This window comes from Mercenaria mercenaria, chromosome 12 (assembly GCF_021730395.1).
Source record: "Mercenaria mercenaria strain notata chromosome 12, MADL_Memer_1, whole genome shotgun sequence".
NCBI classification, from domain to species: Eukaryota; Metazoa; Mollusca; class Bivalvia; order Venerida; family Veneridae; genus Mercenaria; species Mercenaria mercenaria.
Genome location: NC_069372.1, coordinates 31,606,432 through 31,631,045, shown reverse-complemented (window position 1 = coordinate 31,631,045; position 24,614 = coordinate 31,606,432). Strand labels below are relative to the sequence as shown.

Here is a 24,614-nt window from a genome sequence, read left to right as displayed (position 1 = left end):
TGGTACGGAAAACTTAACCAAGATTTCTTAGTCAAAAGGGGCCATAATTCAGCCAAAATCCTTGATGGAGTTATGTACTCTTGCCTATAACTGGATATGGTGATGGTAAACAGGTGTTGAAAGTTTCAAAGCTTTATCTCAAAAGACTTTGTCAAAATATGAACTGGTACGAAATATTAACCCAGATTTCTAAGTCAAAAAGGGCCATAATTCAGCCAAAATCCTTGATGGAGTTATGTACTCTTGCCTATAACTGGATATGGTGATGGTAAACAGGTGTTGAAAGTTTCAAAGCTTTATCTCAAAAGACTTTGTCAAAATATGAACTGGTACGAAATATTAACCATGATTTCTAAGTCAAAAAGGGCCATAATTCAGCCAAAATCCTTGATGGAGTTATGTGCTCTTGCCTATGACTGGACATGGTGATGGTAAACAAGTGTTGAAAGTTTCAAAGCTTTATCTCAAAAGACTTTGTCAAAATATGAACTGGTACGAAAACTTAACCAAGATTTCTAAGTCGAAAGGGCCATAATTCAGCCAAATACTTGATGGAGTTATGTACTCTTGCCTATAACTGGCCATGGTGATGGTAAACAAGTGTTGAAAGTTTCAAAGCTTTATCTTAAAAGACTTTGTCAAAAGATGAACTGGTACGAAAAACTTAACCATGATTTCTAAGTCAAAAGGGGCCATAATTCAGCCAAAATCCTTGATGGAGTTATGTTCTCTTGCCTATAACTGGCCATGGTGATGGTAAATAAGTGTTGAAAGTTTCAAAGCTGTATCTCAAAAGACTTTGTCAAAATGTGGACTGGTACGAAAAACTTAACCAAGGTGTGACGCCGACGCCGACGCCGTGGTGAGTAGGATAGCTCTACTTATTCTTCGAATAGTCGAGCTAAAAATCAAATTTCATGCTTATTATTGCATGAAAACGTCTTTCTACATCATTTACAACAGATTTGTGGCCATTTACATTACCTGTGATGGCTTCCGACGAAAGCCATGTTTTAGCTCTATTATAGGCTGGAGACCACCAATTGTTTTCCCATAGACTTACATTGTAACATTATGGCGTGTACAGCCTTCCATACATCGAAACATGTATATCTAATTACAAGTTTTTCAAGAACTATCTTAGTTCTACCAAAATATCGGACGAAAAACATATGAATAGTGATACTTTAAGTAATTTTCGTGTGAATGAGATGACCCCGTTTACATCATTGACATGGCGGGAGAAATTTGTTTGATAAAACTATTTTTCAATACACATAAAATGTAGCAAATTTTGTCAAAATGTATTATAAATACTGTAATGCAGTGAAAAAATATCAATTTGAAAAAATAATCACTTCCTGGTTTTTTTTACATGACTGACCAATCAGAATGCACAGACGTTACCTATTCCCAGGTATACACTTACCTCATTCCCAGTAAGTCCCTGTACTTTTTATTGGTGGTCTCTGACCTATAGATGAATGTTTCGTATCACATTTTCCAACTTTACAGTAATATTGTGAAACATGATCCAATACCAAATGTCTTATAAAATTTCATCAAGAAGTTCAGTTTTAAGAAAGATATGGACAGTTTACTGAGGTCACCCCTGTCATTTATATGCCTATACTCAGTCCCTGTCGTCGTCAGATGCATTTTTTCGTGAAATTTCAGTTATCTGCAATTGATTTGACTTGAAGCTGAAATGCTATTCATTCCGTAAAAAATAGAAATAAGATCTAATAATTTTGATCATTCTATAACATTACAGAGATGAAAATGATCCTTTTTGGCCCAAAAGCTCAGATAAAAATGGGCACACCCGTTAAAAAAAGAGGCCACGATTTAAAAAAAATCAAATTTCATGCTTATTATTGCATGAAAACGTCTTTCTACATCATTTACAACAGATCTGTGGCCATTTACATTACCTGTGATGGCTTCCGACGAAAGTCATGTTTTAGCTCTATTATAGGCTGGAGACCACCAATTGTTTTCCCATAGACTTACATTGTAACATTATGGCGTGTACAGCCTTCCATACATCGAAATGTATATCTAATTACAAGTTTTTCAAGAACTATCTTAGTTCTAACAAAATACGGACGAAAAACATATGAATAGTGATACTTTATTTAAGTAATTTTCGTGTGTGATCTGAATGAACCGTCTTTTACATCATTCATGAAAAATTTGTTGAAAAACATTTAATTAATACCTATGTAGCAATTTTCGTCAAAATGTAATAACATAGGTTAACTCATGAAGTGGAGAAAAATGTTTATACAACTTTTTGTTTATGACAATAAAATATCATTGCTGCGGTTGTGATTTAACTGGTTTGTTTACATGACTGGCCAATCAGAACGCACAGACGTTACCTTATTCCCAGGTATACACTTACCTCATTCCAAGTAAGTTCCCTGTACTTTTTTTAATTGGTGATCTCTGACCTATAGTAATTGTTGTCATCAGTTGTAAAACGTTTACAGTGACCCGCATTTTAAACTGATTCGGAATACCCGAGTAGACTGTATGTAAGAACCCTTACAGAAGAAAAAGGCCTGCTGCGTACTCTTGCTGTGTACATACAGCGTATATGATGCGTACATGATGTGTACTGAAATCAATAGTACGCAGGATATACACCACACATACACCGATAGTACGTTTGTAGTACACTTTTGACATGCAAATGAGCTCTGCCGCGTACTACTTGCTGCGTACATGCTGTGGACTACATAGTACACAGGATGTACGCTGGAGGAATTTAGTATGCGGGAAATAGTACGCAGCATGTACGCGGCACATACACTTTTCACATGCAAATGAGCTTGCGGTGTACTACCCCTGCGGCGTACATGCTGTGTACTCCTGCAGCGTACATGCTGTGTACTCCTGCGGCGTACATGCTGTGTACTCCTGGCCCGAGTCCTGTGGCGTACATGCTGTGTACTCCTGCTGCATACATGCTGTGTACTCGTGTGGCGAAACTGCTGTGATAATGTAAATTCCTTACCCCACCAACTTTCGTATGCAAATGCTGATCATTTGGACAGAAAAAAAACAGAAAAAAGATAAGTGACATGCATCAATAAGTATTTACCCTTACCAAAATAATGTAGATTGATGTTATCAAATAAATTAGTATGCTTTTCTCCATCCACTTTTCAATGAAATAAATCAATTTTTGTAGCATGTAATTTGGTAAACATTTGAAGAAAATGGCGTAACTGCATCAAGGGGAAACAACTTTAATGCAACTAAATATAAGTGTTATGATTTATTATAGACGATGTGTGCGTAGTATGTATTTATTTTGATTAAAATCCATCTGAGAACAATCTAGGACTGGAATTATATAAGCATTTATACACTTTTACGTCCGTAAAAGTAGCGCACCAAAAAATTTTGGATTGATTTTTTCCAATGGGGCGAGCGCAATTAGCCAAAAACGTTCTGAAAATATATGAGCGGCAAATCCGATGAATAACTTTTTAATTTGGTGAGGCCTTAATGAGTTAACATAATGAGCATTAAAGCCTTTATAAAACATGATAGAATGGTGTTTTGCTTAAGAGTATTCAAATAACAGTGAGAGCTATTAATTCTTCTGATTGAGGCATTATTTGGTAATTATTTCATGTATTACAAAATGTAATGCAACAAAGTTCAAATAAGGCTTTTCAATTATCCAAGTTAGAAAGCTCCAGGATTAATTCAAAATGAAAAAGAATATATTTTTACACTGCATGCAAGGTGCAGCTCAGAAATCACTAAGATGTAAGCTTCACAAATGAACATTGCAAATAGTTTGGCAAATTTTCATTGTTCAGAATACGGTAATCTGAACTATTCTATGCTATTAAGATAAAAGTTACACGGAAATCAAGTTCTTGCTTCCAAAAAAAAAAAAAAATGTACAAATCCTTCCTGCATGAAGTGTACTTCAGACTTTTACCTAAAAAATTCAAAGTATAAACACCAAAAGAAAATGAACAAGTCCCTCCCGCATATATGAAGTTTACTTCCGACTTTAACTTATAAAAAAAAAACTAAGTATAAATGCCAAAAGAAATTGTACAAGTCTTTCCCGCGTATATGAAGTGTACTGCACAAATTTCAAAGTATCTGCGGTGTACATGCAGTGTACTGCTTTCTTGTACAAGTCCCTCCTGCGTACATGCAGTGTACTCCTTAAATTTTCAGAGTCTGTGCTGCGTACTTGAAGTGTACTAGTGACCTCCTGCGTACATGCTGTGTACTCGTCGAAATAGTACGCGGCATGTACGCGGCATGCGGTGTATGTAAAATGTACTCCTCTGGCGTACTACTGTGTTCGCGGCATATACACAGCAAATACGCAGCATGTACGCCACAGAGGCTTGCTTCTGTAAGGGAATTTTCTTTGAATAATCAAAAATTTATTTCAGTTGGGAATTTCTTCTTTGGATTGTTGTTCTTTTGTTAGTTTTTGCTCAAATTTGGGGAAAATTGAGCCTATTTTGCATTGGGAATGGGGCCGTTAATTGGCCCTGTTGAACAGCTAAAAAAAGCCTGCTTATCCCAATGTTAGTAATTTTTAGTTAGAGAAGCGGGGGCTTGAACTCACCTCCCCTGGTTTTGTAGTCAAACAGTGTTACCACTGGACCACTGCATTGGCTCTATCTAAGACAAGAGGGTCATGGTGACCCTGGATTGCTCACCTGAGTAATATGAGCTACATGTTTCAAATGTCAAACTGATGCTAAAATATCAAGGAAGTAGGTCAATAGGTCATATTCATGGTCACTGAAAGTCAGTGTTAAGATCATAGTGCAAAACTGTATATGTCATCCAAATTTCAAGGCTGTATCTTAAACAAGAGGGTCATGATGGCCCTATATCGCTCACCTGAGTAGAGTTGCTTGCTTGAACAAATTTCTTAGCTAAAGCTTTAACAATTAAGAGGGTCATGATGACCCTGATCGCTCACCTGGGTAATATGAGCTACATGTTTCAAATGTCAAACTGATGCTAAAATATTAAGAAAGTCAGTAGGTCACAATGAAATTCAGTTTTACGATCGGTGTGCAAAAATGTACATGTCATCCAAATTTCAAGGCTGTATTTTTAAAAACAAGAAAGTAGGTCAGAAGGTCAAGGTCACAGTCAAGTGACATCATATTACTTAGGGTCATCAGGTAATTATTATTAAACAGTCTTGGAAATAGGATCAGATAATTTTTTAAAGTATTTTTTCCTATATAACTCATACAATAATTAAGTGACCCTGGGGCAGGGCCTCTTAACCCCATGGGCATAATTTGAACAATTTTGGTAGAGGACTACTAGGCAATGCATCATACCAAATATCAAAAGCCTATGTTGTGTGCTTTCAGAAAAGAAGCTTTTTATATTTTTTTCCTATATAAGTCTATATAAAACATGGGACCCCCAGGGCAGGGCCTCTTTTCACCCCAGGGGTACAATTTGAACAATATTGGTTGAGGACCATAAGACAATGCTACAAACAAACTATCAAAGGCCTAAGTCTTGTGGTTTCAGAGAAGATTTTTAAACTTTTTTTCCTACATAAGTCTATGTTAAACTTGGGACCCCGCGGGGCGGGGCCATATTTGACCCTAGGGGGATAATTTGAACAATCTTGGTAGAGGACCACTAGATGATGCTACATACCAAATATCGAAACCCTAGGCCGTGTGGTTTTGTACAAGAAGATTTTCAAAGTTTTCCCTATATAAGTCTATATAAACTATGTCACTGACCCCTGGGGCAGGGCCATATTTGACCCTAGGGGGATAATTTGAACAATCTTGGTAGAGGACCACTAGATGATGCTGCACACCAGAGATAAAAGCCCTTGGCACTGTGGTTTTGCACAAGAAGATTTTTAAAGTTTTTCCTTTCGGTTGCCATGGCAACCAGAGTTCTACATGGAATTCAATTCTTTGAACAATTTTGAAAGGGGACCACCCAAGGATCATTCCTGTGAAGTTTGGTGTAATTCTGCCCAGTGGTTTTCAAGAAGAAGATTTTTTTAGAAAATGTTGACGGACACACGACGGACGACACACGACGGACATTGACCAGTCACAAAAGCTCACCATGAGCCTTTGGCTCAGGTGAGCTGAAAATAAGAAAATTAGGAGAGTGGGTCAAGGTAAAGTTTATGCAAGATTACTTTTGAAACCTTTAAAAAAAATATTACAGGTGGTCCAAATCCTTCTGCTGTAGGTTAGAAAACAAGAAAGTAGGTCAGTAGGTCACACTGATGGTCACTGAAAGTCTGTTTAAAGATCGGCATGCAAAACTATACATGCCATCAAAATTTCAAAGCTGTATCTTAAAAACACAAGAAAGTAGGTCACATTCATGGTCACTGAAAGTCAGTTTTAAGATCAGTGTGCAAAACTGTACATGTCATCCAAATTTAAAGGCTGTATCTTAAAAAACAAGAAAGTAGGTCAAGGTTACAGTCAAATGACCCCTAATTACTTGGGGTCATATGGTAATTATAATTAAACAGTCTAGGAAATATGATCAGATAATTTTTGAAGTATTTTTTCCTATATAACTCTTACAAAAACTATGTGACCCTCGGGGCAGGGCCTCTTTTCACCCCAGGGGCATAATCTTTTTAGAGAGCCACTAGGCAATGTTACATACTGAATATCAAAAGCGTAGGCCTTTAACTTTCAGTCCAGAAGCTTTTTAAAAGTTTTTTCCTATGTAAGTCTATGTAAAACTTGGTACCCCCAGCGCAGGGCCTCTTTTTACTCCAGTGGCATAATTTCAACAGTCTTGGAAAAGAACCACTAGGCAATGCAACATACTAAAAATCGAAAGCCTAGGCCTTGCAGTTTCAGACAAGAAGATTTTTAAAACATTTTCCTATATAAGTCTATGTAAAACTTGGGACCCCTGGGGCAGGGCCTCTTTTTACCCCAGGGGCATAATTTGAATAATCTTGGTAGAGAACCACAAGGCAATACTACATACCAAACATCAAATGCCTTAGGTCTTGTGGTTTCAGACAAGAAGATTTTTAAATTTTATTCCTATTTAAGTCTATGTAAAACTTGAGACCCCCGGGACGGGGCCTCTTTTCACCCCATAGGCATAATTTGAACAATCTTTTTTTTTTTTTTTTTTTTTCTTTTTTTATGGGCATATATTTTATTCCACAAATCACATAAATATAATAACATACAAGCTCTATGGCTTTTGAAAAGACTACATTAACAATGTTTGTTATGGAACTACTTAAAATATCATAACTCTTATTAAATTTTTTTATATAAAGACAGCTAAATTTCTATATGGACATCATTCTCCAATCTTGGGCGGAGTACCATATTAATAAGTATTCTAATGGGTAATTGACCAAAAAAGGTACTGGCTGAATAGAGATCAATGCAAACACCCATCAGGCTGCACCATATTCTAAGGGGTATTTACCAAAAAAGGTACTGGCTGAATAGAGATCAATGTAAATAACCATCTGACTGCACCATATTCTAAGGGGTATTTACCAAAAAGGTACTAGCTGAATAGAGATCAATGCAAATAACCATCAGACTGCACCATATTCTAAGGGGTATTTACCAAAAAAGTACTAGCTGAATAGAGATCAATGCAAATAACCATCAGACTGCACCATATTCTAAGGGGTATTTACCAAAAAAAAGGTACTGGCTGAATAGAGATCAATGCAAACGCTCATCAGATTGCACCATGCTGGACGCTGTTGGCCCCACACCTGCAACCAGAGTAGATCACAATCAGCCTGCACATCCATGCAGTCCGACAATGCTCTACACAGCCAGCAAAGGTAAAACCAACCGCGCCAAGCTAGTCAATGGTTAAGATGTAACCAAAAATATGTATTTTCAAGCAACCAGTAAGGGAGATACTAAATTATAAAATAAGTTCTTTACTATTAGATATTAATTTGTTATAAATGGTGAAAGGAGAATGATACAACTGTATTACATTAAAGTTGCTTTTATCTAAGAGATAATTATTATAGTAAAGCATTTCAAACTAGGCAATTTCCATATTACTTTTGACAGATCTTAATGTTAACTTTTTATGAATTTTTACACAAAAAAGAACGGACAACATACATACACACATAAACAAGACAGTACACTACAACAGTAAAAGGATACCGCTACTTCTGTCAATTTATGATATAGGAAGACATATAAAAAACATGTTATAAAGGAGACAAGATCAGTGAGAGTCTGTTGCAAAACCCTTTTACAAAGTAAAATGGAGCCTTGAACAAAGTGGAAAACAAAAAGCAAACTATAAGTACTGAAGGTGAAACAAGACGGCCATGATGGCCCTATATCGCTCACCTGTCATCATTGCACTTGAGGCCAAGAGGGTCCTCAGAAAAAATATCTAAGTCCAAAGGACAGGAACAACAAAGGGAAAAAATTTAACCAAAAAGAAAGAAAATTCTTACAAGGTATAGATATGTCAAAATATACCTAAAAATTGGAGGTACCATCCATGTTGTACCACAGAAAAGTGGTCTCGGTTTTTCCCTACGGCTAATAATAAAAAAGTTACTAAAAATAAGCTATTTATAGTAACGTAAATGTGAAGTAATTAAAAAAAAAAAATTATAAGTGAACAAAAGAAGGATCTGCCAAATAAATCTGTTGACATAAATGAAATTCAGATCAGTATCTTCATTAGTTACGGAGATATACCCATTTTAATTTGAAAGAAAGGGAGGTAATTTGACATAAAATCAGTACATAGTTATCTACCCTGATTGTCTCAGTCCAACTAATAACAATAATGAAATTTCAAATAAGTCCTGTAAGTATTTACTGATATAAATCCATTTTGATTACAATAAGGGGAGGTAATCAGATAAAATAACTCTGGAACCTACGATTGGATCTGATTTGTCATGGAATCCAAAATTTATTGTTGTTGAAGATATTTTGGAAGTTTATATCAAATAAAACCATAAATGAAGTCTCTATATGGCTGCAAAAGCCAAAATAGCTAATTTTAAACCTTTAAGGGGCCATAACTCTGAAACCCATGATGGAATCTGGCCAGTTCAAGAAAGGAACCAAGATCTTGTGGTGATACAAGTTGTGTGCAAGTTTGGTTAAAATCAAATCATAAAAGAAGCTGCTATTGTGCAGACAAGGTCAAAATAGCTAATTTATACCCCTTCAGGGGCCATAACTCTGGAACCCATAAAGGAATCTGGCCAGTTCCAGAAAGGAACCAAGATCTTATGGTGATAAAGTTGTGTGCAGGTTTGGTAAAAATCAAATCATAAATAAAGCTGCTATTGTGCAGACAAGGTCAAAATAGCTATTTTGGGGCCATTACTCTGGAACCCATAAAAGAATCTGGCCAGTTCCAGAAAGGAACCAAGATCTTATGGTGATACAAGTTGTGTGCAAGTTTGGTAAAAATCAAATCATAAATAAAGCTGCTATTGTGCAGACAAGCTCAAAATAGCTAATTTTGTCCCTTTCAGGGGCCATAACTCTGGAACCCATAATGGGATCTGGCCAGTTCAAGAAAGGAGCCGAGATCTTATGGTGATACAAGTTGTGTGCAAGTTTGGTTAAAATAAAATCATAAATGAAACCACCATCGTGCAGACAAGAAATTGTTGACGCACGGACGACGCACGGAGGCACGCACGGACGAAGGGTGATCACAAAAGTATGGCGTACCGTTTGGGTCAAAAGTCTGAAATCGCTCGAGCAATACCATAATACACGGTTAGCATGTAAATTTACACGGTTAGCGTGTAAATTTACACGCTTACCGTGTATTTCAATCGGTAGATCTATAAAAGTATACGCTCACCGTGTATTTTTATGCGTTTACCGGGTAAAAAATACGCTTAGCTTACAAATTTATACCCTTAGCGCGTATCGCTCGCTTGAGTTAAACTTTTGAATAAATTAGCCAATCAAAATTTATGTTACAAAGGAAGATATTTATAAAGTTTATGATTGAATTATTACTATTATATACTTATTATTATATATTACTAATAATATTTTCATTATATTACGAAATGTTTTGCCACTGTAAAGATGATTTCAGTCAAGTAATTTATTCTACTGTATATATGCTTTGATTAAAGACATGTATATTTTTTATTATATCTTACCTGAAAAGCCTGCTTTATTCTTATTTTCGTCAGAAAAGAACAAGCATTTCAAGTCTAATTCCACACATCATACACATATAAAACTTGTACTTTACATTTTAAAATGTCATTTGTTATTATATATCTATTTATTCTACAACTTCAATTGATATATATGTAAATAATAATAGTATTTATTTTTCTCCGACTTTAATGACATATACATAATTGGGGAGGGGTGGGGGAATCGAGCGGCTCCACTGAAGTTGCTGTTTTAAGTGATCTACCGGAAATCATTACGTAACTTTTATGCAAAATGACATGATGAAACATATGTCACCTAGGTTATCAGAACAGGAAATCCTTTCGGGGTTCCCTAATTAGAGCGGATCATAAAATTTACTGAATCATATAAGATGGCTTTGATATGATACAATTTAATGCCTTCGGTCATCAATGCCACTATATTTGAACGAACACGGATTAATATATCACGTGGCGGAGCTGTCTTGTGAAACGAAAATAAAAATTTCACAGGATATTTAGTATTCTAAAGTCTGTAAGAATATATTTGGAAATTTAATGGACATTTATTTTTAAAACGATGAACGTGTAGTAACAACAAATGTAAATTCCTTAGATATGAATCAAGGACTTTTAACTACTACTGATGGGAAATACCTAATATCTGGGACAACTGATTCGTATTAGGCCTTCCTGCTAATATAAATCTATAATTTTTTATTTTTTAATTTACATGCTGGATCATTTTCATATTGAAACTGTATCATGCGCAAAGTCATTATCCGTAATTTAATAGAATAATTATGATAAAGCTGAATTCCGCAAAAAAAATAGAATAAGATTTCAAGTCTAGAACACTCTTCCCTGCTGCTACACCTTTCCCCCCCCCTTCCACTCTCTCTCTCTCTCTCTCTCTCTCTCTTAAATCTGACCGCTGCCATTTCATATTTTCAAATAAAAACTTTCAATCCGAAGAATCAATAGAATTGATAACAATTTTAAGATGATTACTATTTTTGAATACGGAATGAATTCATCCTCACTTTAGTATAAGTGGATATAATAATTCATCCTCACTTTAGTATAAGTGGATATAATATGAAAGGCTGGACTTAATTGAATATTTCATATTCAACTTTTTGATTATATTACAAGTATCATGCAACCTTATTGCGGCAGGTTGTAAGTTCTCCGATGTCGAGTAAGAAAATAAGACAAATACTTTGGTATAAATAATTGATCTTTAAATGTTCCATATATAATTATTTTCCATTTAAGTAATACAAATTTTAGGAATTTCGGCTATGAAATAATATTCTCCATTTCGTTGTATTTATTATCCATTTTAGTAATAAGTTTGTAAGTTACATGTACTTGTGGCCCGACCTATTTGTTTATTTTCATGGCTGTACATGTACATTTTTGATGTTTGTTAGCATAAATAAATGTAAACAGTAATAAGCAATAAAATATGATTTAACTCGAGAAAAAAAAAACTAAACGTATAATATGCATTTTCTAGGCTTCGCGCGGCCGGTTGCCGGTTACCCAGAAATAAATATTATCCATTTTGTGAATGAAGTTATTCTCTGTTTCGTTTTAGTTATAAATTATTATTCATTTCAGTAATAACTTTGTACGCATGACAAATATTACAGTATGTTCGCGCGGCCGGTCGTCGGCTACCCAAAAATAAATATTATCCATTTCGTCAATGAAATTATTCTCCATTTCGTTGTAGTTATAAATTATTATCAATTTCATTTAAGTTTGTTAGTAACAGTTACGCATCAAATAAATAACCGGTACTTCGCGTAGCCAGTCGTTGGCTACCCAGAAATAAATATTATCCATTTCGCCAATGAAATTATTATCCATTTCGCCAATGAAATAATTATCCATTTCGCTGTAGTTATAAATTATTATCCATTTCAGTGTAAGTTTGTTAGTTACAGGTACGCATCATTTACATAACTGGGACTTCGCGCAGCCGGTCGTTGGCTACAACGAAAATATATTATCAATTTCTTCAATGAAATTATTCTCCATTTGCTTTTAGTTGTGAATTATTTCCCATTTAATAATATACACTCGTTTAAGAAACTACAGCTATCTGCATTTTTTTTTTCATATGGATACAGAAGACGACATACTACTGGTCCGCGGTGAATGCAGTCATTTTTGCAGTTCTAAACTAAATTTTGATTGGTCTATTCGCTCGAATTCTAAATAAGGAATCGGGTCAACGAAAATACACGTTGAACGTGTAAATTTACACGGTAAGCGTGTAATTTTACGCGCTTAGCGTGTATTTTATACGCTAACCGTGTAAAAAACACGCTTAACGTATAAATTTACACGGTGAGCGTGTAAATTTACACGCTTACCCTGTATTATGGTACCGCTTGAGCGATTTCAGACTTTTGACCCAAATGGTACGTCATACAAAAGCTCACCTTGTCACTATGTGACAGGTGAGCTAAAAAGGGAGGAGAAAAAAAAAGATGAACAGAAAAAGTTCAGTGCAGCGCTGGAAAAAGATAATAGACCTCTAAATATGTAATTAATCTCTATTCAAAAGCAAAGAAGCATATTCACTCCATACTTCTCTGAATTTATTTAATTTATTATCTTTTTTGGCATTAAACATCTCTGTCTTCAATAGAAATTCCACTTCGGTTCTGAACATCACTATATTTGGAAATATATTATTCATTCTACATTTAAATATTGTATATTTAGCCACTAAAATTAGATTTGTTGTAGCTTGACTAAATTTTTCATTTCCCAAAATCACATCCACAATAGACCAGTTTGTATTTAAATTGGTACATTTGTCCCTTAGCCATCTTTTTACATCATTCCAAAAAGCAGTAGCAAATTCACAGTCCCATAGCAAATGTTTTATAGTTTCACTTTGTCTGTTACAAAAACTGCACAAATTATTGTTTTTAATGCCCATTTTTTCTAACAAAGAGTTTGTTCCTAGTATTCTATGGTTTATTCTGTACTGGAACCACTGCAACTTTGAATTCTTAGTTACAATAAATGGGAGTCTATATATAAATGACCAATTAAAGTTAACATTCAGGTTTAATTCTTCACACCATTTTCTATTAGAATATGGAAACTTACTAGATTTTAGCAGTGAGTCATAAATAAATCTACAACCTTTTTTCTTACTATTGACAATTTTGACTGACAAAGGTTGTACAGGACTGTCTTCTTTTTTTTGCATGATGAGGAATTCTCAGACTGTTAAGAAAACTTCTAATAGATTCTACAATATTTTGATATTGTAGGAAATTTGTGTTTATATTATGCTTATTAATAAAGTCATTAAAGGACAAAAAATTTCCATTTCCATCTAAGAAATCATTAACTAAAATAATGCCACTTCTTACAAATCTTGGAAAACAAATACCTGTTCTTCCAACTTTAAACATACTGTTATACCAGACAGGTAAGGAGCAAAATTCACTCCATGAGTTTGGGCATTGTAAGCTCAATTGTGTGAAACCTATGAACACATCTTTCCAGAACATGTTTTTGACAGTAGTTATTTTATTTTTCAAAAAATCATTTCCATATTTTGTCAAATCTTCCAGGAAAGGGTATATATCTTTCACTAGATTAAAATATTTAGTATTGTAATTAAGGTATCTTCTAAGCCATGTTTTCTTCAAAGCTGACATGAAAACCTCCAGATTTACAATTCGGAGTCCTCCATATTCATATGACTGAGTTATGATATTACGTTTTATTTTGTCTGGGCATCCAGACCACAAATATTTGAAAAACATATTTTGAATTGTCTTGACAATTTCATAACTAGGGTTTGGTAGACTCATAATGAGGTGATTTATTTTTGGTAATGCTAAAGTCTTAATCACCACATTTTTGCCAATTGGAGTGATTTTTCTTTTTGACCACTGAATAAATAATCTCTTAATTTCTTCAATTTTCAACAAATAATTAGTTTCAATAATGTTGTTCAAGTCAACAGTGAAAATAACTCCAAGTAACTTAAAAGATTCTGACTCCCACTGTAAATTGAGTTCAGGACAAATGCTGAAGTTGCTTTTTTTCATTGAACCAATCCATATAGCTTTAGTTTTTTCTACATTGATTTTAAGACCTGAAAGTTTAGCATAAACATTTAAAGTTTGCATGGTATTTTTCAAAGACTTTTCAGTTCCATCTAACATTATAGTAGTGTCATCAGCATATTGGGAGAGTAGAAATTCGATGTTGTTTAATCTGATTCCTTTAATATTTTCATTCTGTTTAATTAAAATTGCTAATATCTCAGCACAAAGTATAAAAATATAAGGGGAAAGGGGATCTCCCTGACGGCAGCCACGTTGGACCCTGAACCAATCTGATAAATGCCCATGAATGGTTACACTTGATACAATATCAGTATAAAATAATTTAATCCATTTTATAATATTTTCTCCAAAATTGAAAAATCTTAGGACCTTGTACATAAATGTCCAAGAAATAGAGTCAAAAGCCGTTGAGAAGTCAATTAGCAAGAGCATTCCTGGTAACTGGTGTTCTTCTGTATATTGCATAACATCATACACTAACCTTATATTATCACCCATATACCTTCCTGATAAAAAGCCAGTTTGATCTTCGCTTATGAGTTTACCTAATACTGTTTTCAAAAGTTGGGCAATGCTGCCTAAAGCAATTTTATAAGATACATTTAGCAAGGAAATGGGCCGCCAATTTTTTATATATCGTTTATCTTTATCACCTTTTGGTATGCAAGTTATGACCCCTTGTTTGAGAGAAACAGATAATTCTCCCGTGTCCAGAGACTGATTAAGGAGGTAGGATACCTTGTTACAAGGGTAAATTCAAATTAGTTGAACCGCAGCATGTTTTTGTATTTCGTGTAATATGAAGTTTTAACTGCTACAATCTCAATTTCGTTTGTCTCTGTCCCTTCTAGTTCAATTTTTATCCAGGTTTGAAGAACATGACCCTCCAAAGGTATTTCATATTGAAAGAAGAAGGAAAATACGGATATTTAACACTTTCCAGTGTATCTTAGTTTCATAGATATCCGTAGAAGTCTGCATAATTGATAATTTTACTGGTATGCACGTTATCTTTCTAATATAAGCTTAAAATATATATGTTGCGGGACTCGTGTTTCCATGGTAACGCATTTTCTCTCATTTTTAAACAATTATGTATAAAAATAGGGGTTTTCGACGGCTTCAGTACCATTCTGTTAATGACCAACATGAAATATTTGGGTAATATTATTAGCAAAATACCAAGCACTTTACATGGTACCCTATTTTTCTTAAATTTTAAAGTAACCATGGCAACAGAGATGTTTAAAATAGCTTATATCTTGCTGTTTGTCGTAATTTCTTTAAAAAAGATATTGAGTAAGATTATCTTTCTAGTTGATGTAGCTTTAAAACATATTATTTCTAACGAAGGTTACATTTTCGTGTTATTTGCATTTATTCAAACAAATTTCACAGCTTAAAATACTTACAGCAGTACCCCTCGTCTGGCATTTTTCATGGAAAAATCGTTCAGCGTGCTGCTATTATTCTCATGGATATTGTTGAAATGAAAATAAAAAGCCGAAGCTGTGTTTCTTAAATAGACCAGTGTCAACGCTTTTGAATTTTACATTTAGATACATAGGTCACGGGCTTCGTTTCCATGGTAACATCAATTCAATTCAAGAAACCACAATTTTCTACTGAAATTTGAACAATTTTAGATCTTAGTTTTAGTATGTAAGTAACAAATTATCAATGGAATCTGAAAAATAGGTATTACAAATCAAACTGCTAGACTTTTTATTTGAAAATGGCCGTAACAAGTAACCTTTCACCCAACTATATTCCAAATAACATTGGTTGCCATCATCCATTTCCTTACATTCCGCATAACATTTCAATATAACTACATAAAAGAAGCAAAATACTGATTATTATTCAGAGCAAATGACTCATAAAAAATATTTCAGCAAATAATGGTTATTTGAAAATAGTTAAAATAAAGAAAATGTACAGAATTACGTACTTTCAAGATAAAAGCTACTGATTTTGCGCGGTAACTGACATGTAACGTCATGACGTCAGTGACGTCATTTTAAGGCAACATTGTTTTGAAGCGTTTCTGCGGCAATTTATTCATTATTTTTGCATTATTAAACCATAAAGCATCAGATCGAAGACAAATTCATGATTTGTTTTCAGAAGAATGAATATACAAACACATTTAGTTTGTCGTAAACGTCGTCGTAAATCGTCACATTAGCTTCCGGTTGGACATGCGCACATACAAATATGAAGGTAACCTACCTCCTTAATAGACCGAACCAGAAAATGACCTATATCTTTTCAGAAGAATTTAAAAAAAGCTGCAGTAAAACCACTGGTTCCTGGTGAGGAATCATTAGACATTTTCTTTAGACTGGCCAACATTTCAGTGTAACTTAAATATCCTTCTAAGCTTTCTTTCTCATGTTCGCTTAACTTAGGTATATTATCATTTAACAAAATGTTGTTTAAATCAATGTTTTCAGTGTGTCTATATAAATACAAATTTTTATAGTGTTTAACTGCTTCATTCATAATTTCATTTTGGCTAGATAGTAAAGTACCAGATGATGAAAACAGACAGTTCATTATTTTTGAAATATAATTCCTATTCTCTAGATTACAGAAATATTTAGTAGGCTTTTCTCCATCTGAAACCCATTATAAAGACTCCTTGCATTATTTTTGATCTTAATTCAGTCAATTCAGCTTTTTTTGTCTCCAGTAAATTATGATGGATAATTTGAACAATCTTTATAGAGGACCATTAGATGATGTCACACGCCACTTTTTACCCCAGGGGCATTATTTGAACAATCTTGTTAAAGAACCACTAGGCAATAATACATACTAAATATCAAAGGCCTAGGTCTTGAACTTTCAGACAAGAAGATTTAAAAAAAACATTTCCTATATAAGTCTATGTAAAACTTGGTACCCCCAGGGCAGGGCCTATTTTCACCCCAGGGACACAATTTGAACAACTTTGGTAGAGGACCACTAGGCAATGCAACATACCAAATATCAAAAGCCTAGGCCTTCCAGTTTCAGACAAGAAGATGACCACAAGGCAATGCTTCATACCAAATATCAAAGGCCTAGATCTTTTGGTTTCAGACAAGAATTTAAAAAAAAAAAATTCCTATATAAGTCTATGTAAAACTTGGGACCCCCAGGGCAGGACCTCTTTTCATCCCAGGGGCATAATTTGAACAATCTTTATAGAGGACCATTAGATGATGTCACATGCCAAATATTGAGGCTCTAAGCTTTGTGGTTTTGGATAAGAAGATTTTTTAAGTTTTTCCTTTCGGTTGCCATGGCAACCAGAGTTATGTGTGGAATTCAATTCTTTGAACATCTTTTGAAGGGGACCACCCAATGAACATCCAGGCCAAGTTTCATCAACTTCCAGTAAATGGTTTCAGAGGAGATGTTGTTTAAAGGAAAGTTTGGACGGACGCCGGATGGTGAGCGATCACAATAAAACAAAAGGGTCATGATGACCCTATATTGCTCACCTATTAAACTTGGCCTAGAAATCATCAAGATAAAATAATTGCATGTAGGCAGTTCATAGCCATGGCAGTAACCATATGATGTCCTTTGTATAAACAAACAAGAGCTCTGCCAAGCGGGGGCAACATAAGCCTGATTGGTTATTTCAGAGGAGGATGGAAACAAAATTTAAAGAAAAAACATCATTTTAAGGTTTTTCTTGTGGGAGTTGTGTCAGGGGAGGTGGTGGGGGGGTTGGGGGGCAGGAAAGCAGGGTATGTGTGTGTATGAGGTGGCGATGACAGGATACTAAAGGGCAAGAAACTAAATTTTTTTTTGTGGGAAGAGGGGGATGGAAAGGGGGAGAGGTTTAATGGAGATGGTGGGGCGATGTAATGTAGATTGCTGCAGTCTGCACATTGTCTCATCACTACCTGCCTAGATTCCAAGTTTCAAGTCAACACCTTTAATATTTTTAAGATATGCTCTGGACACAAAATATGATGTGCAGAATTGACCTTGCTGTGACCTTGACCTTTGACCTACCACCCAAATTCATGCACTCAGCACTTGTCTCATCACCACCTACCTTCATCCCAAGTTTGAAGTAAATACCTTGAATGGTTAATAAGTTATGCTCCAGACACTAAATATGGAAAACATGTTTGACCTTTCAGCTCATTTTTTGTGACCTTGATTTCAGACCAGGTTTATGCTCTCTGCATATTGTCTTATCACTTACCTACCTTCATGTGACTTTGAAGTCAATACTTCAAAAGTCAATAAGTTATGCTCCGAACACAAAACATTAAGGACAGATTTGACCTTTCAGCTCAATTTGTGACCTTGACCTACAGAATCTGTTGAAGCGGTCTGCACAGTGTCGCATCACCATCTACCTATATGCCAAGTTTAAAGTTCAATACCTTTAACGGTTATAAAGTTATGCTCCGGACACCAATTATGACGGACAGATGGACTGATGCACATGCCATCACATAAAACATCCCGTTTTTCCAAAACTAGTGTATAACAAAAACAACATCATGCATATAACAAGCTACACATACAGAAAACAACAATATAGTATTATTGAAATGATGGATATAAAATAGTTCAAAATGGTTCATTTGTGAGTGTGAATGAGTTTAAGCTTGAAAGCTTAATTGTGTACAAAAAATAAAATATTTCTACCATTTTGGACATTTTATTTTCCTTTACTTGGAAGACAGCTCAAATTTTGGTTTTCATTTTTATTTGCCCCCTGTTGACTCAAATATTTTGAGAATTCTACCTAAAAACTGAAAATTAAAAAAAAGTGCTGGCTTAACATGTTGTGTGTGGTCATCCTTTGATGTGAAAGATATATAATGATCTAAGAAAGAATTTGGCTCACTAGTTTTTTAAAATCTGCAGAATGCAAAACTTCTGTAACATAAACATAGACACCTATGAAAGTGTGACGAGGTGTACTAACGTTGATCAGGGTATTATCACAGGCACAGGTCCAGTGTATATTTTTTGTTTAAAGGTGGATAATCAGATTTTGGCCATGTAACGGATTTGTTCGAAACTTTAGCATCTGATCATTTACACTCATCTATGATCACTTAACACTTAATACAAATTAGATTTTCATTGGAGGTATTTTTAAAATTTCATTTTCCTATCCTGGTTGCCCAACCAAGATAGAGTTATTTTATCATAAGTATAAATTTGATAAACATACTTTGCCTAAGGAAATGTATAAATATTAGACATATTGTAATATATTTGTAAAATATTTGCATTAAAAAGTACGTATTTAGATGGAATTCATTAGAAACGCAAGTTTGAAAAATTATTATTACCTCCCTTTGCCTATCTTGGTTGCGCAACCAAGATAGATTGGAAATAAATGAATTCAGAAGCTACACACAGCTTTAAAACTTGCATTTTGGTTCAGATTGTTCAATAGTTGATATGTCTATCAAATGCAAATGTAAAACTAGACATTGTATCGAAATAAGAAGAAATACCCAGCTTTTTATATACTTTCATATTAAAGGGGAGTAATTACAAAATTTTATAAAAATAATAAAATATACATTTCAAATAGGAATCTAACTCTATGTAATCGGTCTTTTTGTTCCTTAAATAATTCTCTACCAGAATATACAAAAAGTAAAAAATGTCATTAAATGTTGATTAAATGTGATTGACCACCTTTAATATCAAAAATCCCTTTTTTTCATACAAATATACTTTTTATATGTTTGTCAAATGAAAAAAAAAATCGATGACCAAAAGTCCGGTCACAGTATCATATACATTGAAAAGGTGAACTATGTGAGCGTAACGCTATGGGAAGCTACTCGGCATACTTCTAGAACATGTCAAAATCGGAGTTTATACACTTGCAGCCTCTACCTGCATGATGGCCCTTTGAAACAATTAAAGCCTTCCATAAATACTAAACTGACCCACAAATTGCTTTGAAATACACAGTACAAGTCTCTACGAGTGAAATATTTCAGTTATCCCCGGTGATTTCATTCCAGATAACTGACGTGTTCCTGGTTTTAATCACTTCGTTTGGCAGCTGAAATATCGGGGATAACTGAAATATTTCGCTTGTAGAGACTTGTACTGCAGCTTAAAATTGATATTAACTTTCATCTCTGCTCCTAGTAGATTCTAAGAACTTACCTGTCCAAAGCTGCAGACAATTTTCTCGAAACATGTCTCCTAAAGCCTGGAGTTGCATTAAACATATTATCAACATTGTCTGCATCATCTATCTGTTTATCAGGCCTGTAATTACACAAAGGGAAGGGCTGTCACCATCAGTTACAAAACTAGTTACACAAAGGGAAGGGCTGTCACCATCAGTTACAAAACTAGTTACACAAAGGGAAGGGCTGTCACCATCAGTTACAAAACTAGTTACACAAAGGGAAGGGCTGTCACCATCAGTTACAAAACTAGTTACACAAAGGGAAGGGCTGTCACCATCAGTTAAAATACTGCAACTACACGAAGAGAAAGATTGTCACAATCAGTTACAATACTGTAATTACACTAAGAGAAAGACCGTCACCATCAGTTGCAATACTGTAATAACACGAAGGGAAGGGCTGTCATCATCAGTTACAATACTGTAATTACACAAAGGGAAGGACTGTCACCATCAGTTAAAATACTGCAACTACACGAAGAGAAAGATTGTCACAATCAGTTACAATACTGTAATTACACTAAGAGAAAGACCGTCACCATCAGTTGCAATACTGTAATAACACGAAGGGAAGGGCTGTCATCATCAGTTACAATACTGTAATTACACAAAGGGAAGGGCTGTCACCATCAGTTACAATACTGTAATAGTACTGAAGGGCTGTCACCATCAGTTTCAATACTGTAATTACACAATGGGAAGGGATGTCACCATCTGTTACAATACTGTAATAGTACTGAAGGGCTGTCACCATCAGTTTCAATACTGTAATTACACAATGGGAAGGGATGTCACCATCTGTTACAATACTGTAACAAAATGAAGAGAAGGACTGTCATCATCTGTTACATTACTGTACTTACACAAAGGGAACGGATGTCACCATCTGTTACAAAACTGTAATTACACTAAGAGAAAGACCGTCACCATCAGTTGCAAGACTGTAAAAACAGGAAGGGAAGGGCTGTCATCATCAGTTACAATACAGTAATTACACAAAGGGAAGGGCTGTCACCATCAGTTACAATACTGTAATAGTACTGAAGGGCTGTCACCATCAGTTACAATACTGTAATAGTACTGAAGGGCTGTCATCATCAGTTACAATACTGTAATTACGCAAAGGAAGGGATGTCACCATCTGTTACAATACTGTAATTACACAAAGGGAAGGGATGTCACCATCTGTTACAAAACTGTAATCACATGAAGAGAATGACTGTTACTATCAGTAACAATACTGTTATTACACAAAGGAAAGGGCTGTCATCATCAGTTACAAAACTGTAATCACATGAAGAGAAGGACTGTCACCATCAGTTACAATACTGTAATTACACAAAGGGAAGGGATGTCACCATCTGTTACAATACTGTAATTACACAAAGGGAAGGGATGTCACCATCTGTTACAAAACTGTAATCACATAAAGAGAATGACTGTTACTCTCAGTAACAATACTGTTATTACGCAAAGGAAAGGGCTGTCATCATCAGTTACAAAACTGTAATCACATGAAGAAAAGGACTGTCACCATCAGTTACAATACTGTAATTACACAAAGGGAAGGACTATCACCATCAGTTACAATACTGTAATTACGCGAAGAGAAGGACTGTCATCATCAGTTAAAATACTGTAATTACACAAAGAGAAGGACTACTATCATCAGTTACAATACTGTAATTACACAAAGAGAAGGACTGTCACCATCAGTTACAATACTGTAGTTACACAAAAAGAAGGACTACTATCATCAGTTACAATACTGTAATTACACAAAGAGAAGGACTGTCACCATCAGTTACAATACTGTAGTTATACAAAGAGAAGGATTGTCATCATCAGTTACAATACTGTAACTACACGAAGAGAAGGACTGTCACCATCAGTTACAATACTGTAATTACAAGAAGGGAAGGACTGTCATCATTAGTAACAATACTCTAATTACACGAAGAGAGGACTGTCATCATCAGTTACAATACTGTAATTACACAAAGAGAAGGACTATTATCATCAGTTACAATACTGTAGTTACACAAAAAGAAGGACTGTCATCATCAGTTACAAGACTGTAGTTACACAAAGAGAAGGACTGTCATCATCAGACTATACTGTAATTACAGGAAGAGAGGACTGTCATCATCAGTTACAATACTGTAATTACATGAAGAGAAGGACTGTCATCATCAGTTACAATACTGTAATTACACGAAGAGAAGGACTGTCATCACTGGTACAATACTGTAATTACACGAAGAGAAGGGCTGTCATCACTGGTACAATACTGTAATTACACGAAGAAAAGGACTGTCATCTGTACAATACTGTGATTACACAAAGGGAGGGATAATTCATGAAATGTTGGTGCAAGAGTTATGACCCTTGTGTCACATGATGAGGGTAATGATGCTGAATAATTACTGAAGTTTGAAACATTAATCCCTTCTGTTATAACGAAAATAATAAATTAGTGGACTAGAAGGCGTTTTTGTCACAAAAACATGTCTCCCCCTATGTATACCTTTAGCTCTGGTGGCCATTTTGTGCAGCAAAGTGGAATGTGTTGGCAATATGCACAACAAGGCTTGGTACTGATCATTCCTGTGAAGTTTTGGCGAAATCTGTCCAGCAGTTTGACCTGTGAAAGCTGGACAAGATTTTTCTATTTTTAGCTCTGGTGTCCATTTTGTGCAGCCAAGCAGAACATGCCAGCGATATGCCTGCTAGGGTTGGTACTGATCACTCCTGTGAAGTTTTGTCGAAATCCAGCCAGCACTTTGACTTGTGAAAGTCGGACAAGATTTTTCTATTTTTAGCTCTGGCAGCCATTTTGTGCAGCGATGCTGAATGTGCCGGCGGCACGCGCAACTAGGCTTGGTACTGATCACTCCTGTGATGTTATATTGATATCCAGCAAGCAGTTTGACCTGTGAAAGCTGGACAAGATTTTTCTATTTTTAGCTCTTGTGACCACCTTGTGCAGGAAAGCTGAACGTGCCTGTGACATGCACAACTAGGCTTGGTACTGATCAGTCCTGTGAAGTTTCGCTGAAATCCAGCCAGCAGTTTGACCTGTGAAAGCCGGACAAGATTTTTCTTTTTTTAGCTCTGGCGGCCATTTTGTGAAGTGAAGCAGGATTTGCCGGCGAAATGCACAACTAGGCTTGGTACTGATCACTCTGTGAAGTTTCGTCAAAATCCGGCCAGCAGTTTGACCTGTGAAAGCCGGACAAGCTTAATGCAGACGGACGGGCAGACGGGCGGACGGACAGACAGCAAAGTCAACAAGAGGGTCATGATGACCCTGGATCGCTCACCTGAGTAATATGAGCTACATGTTTCAAATGTCAAACTGATGATAAAATATTAAGAAAGTCAGTAGGTCACATTCATGGCCAATGAAATTCAGTTTTACGATTTGCAAAACTGTGTATGTCATCAAAATTTCAAGGCTGTATCTAAAAAAAACAAGAAAGTAGGTCAGTAGGTCAAGGTCACAGTCAAGTGACATCATATTACTTGGGGTCATCAGGTAATTGTAATTAAACAGTCTAAGAAATAGGATCAGACGATTTTTTAAGTATTTTTACTATATAACTCACATAATAACTAAGTGACCCCAGGGCGGGGCATCTTTTAACCCAAGGGGCATAATTTGAACAATTTTGGTAGAGGACTACTAGACAATGCATCATACCAAATATCAAAAGCCTAGGTCGTATGGTTTCAGACAAGAAGATTTTTAAAGCTTTTTCCTATGTAAGTCTATATCAAACTTGGGACCCCGAGGGCAGGGCCTCTTTTCACCCAAGAGGTACAATTTGAACAATTTTGGTTGAGGACCATAAGACAATGCTACAAACCAAATATCAAAGGTCTCAGTGTTGTGGTTTCAGACAAGAAGATTTTTAAACTTTTTTTCCTATATCAGTCTATGTAAAACTTGGGACCCCCGGGGCGGGGCCATATTTGACCCTCGGGGGATAATTTGAATAATCTTGGTAGGGGACCACTAGATGATGCTACATACCAAATATCAAAGCCCTAGACCATGTGGTTTTGTACAAGAAGATTTTCAAAGTTTTCCCTATATAAGTCTATATAAACCATGTGACTCCCGGGGCAGGGCCATATTTGA

At 35.3% G+C, this 24,614-nt stretch overlaps 1 protein-coding gene across 3 annotated transcripts in view; it reads right to left on the bottom strand.

Annotated features, from left to right (window-relative positions):
• Positions 1-24,614, bottom strand: part of LOC123533605 (protein CUSTOS-like) — a 70,749-nt gene that overhangs the window by 27,966 nt on the left and 18,169 nt on the right. For all 3 annotated transcript variants that reach the window (XM_053519556.1, XM_053519554.1, XM_053519555.1), the window contains one exon: positions 20,443-20,547. In XM_053519556.1, the coding sequence (XP_053375531.1) occupies positions 20,443-20,530 (88 nt within the window). In that variant the 5' untranslated portion in view covers positions 20,531-20,547. The remainder of the gene's footprint in view (positions 1-20,442; positions 20,548-24,614) is intronic.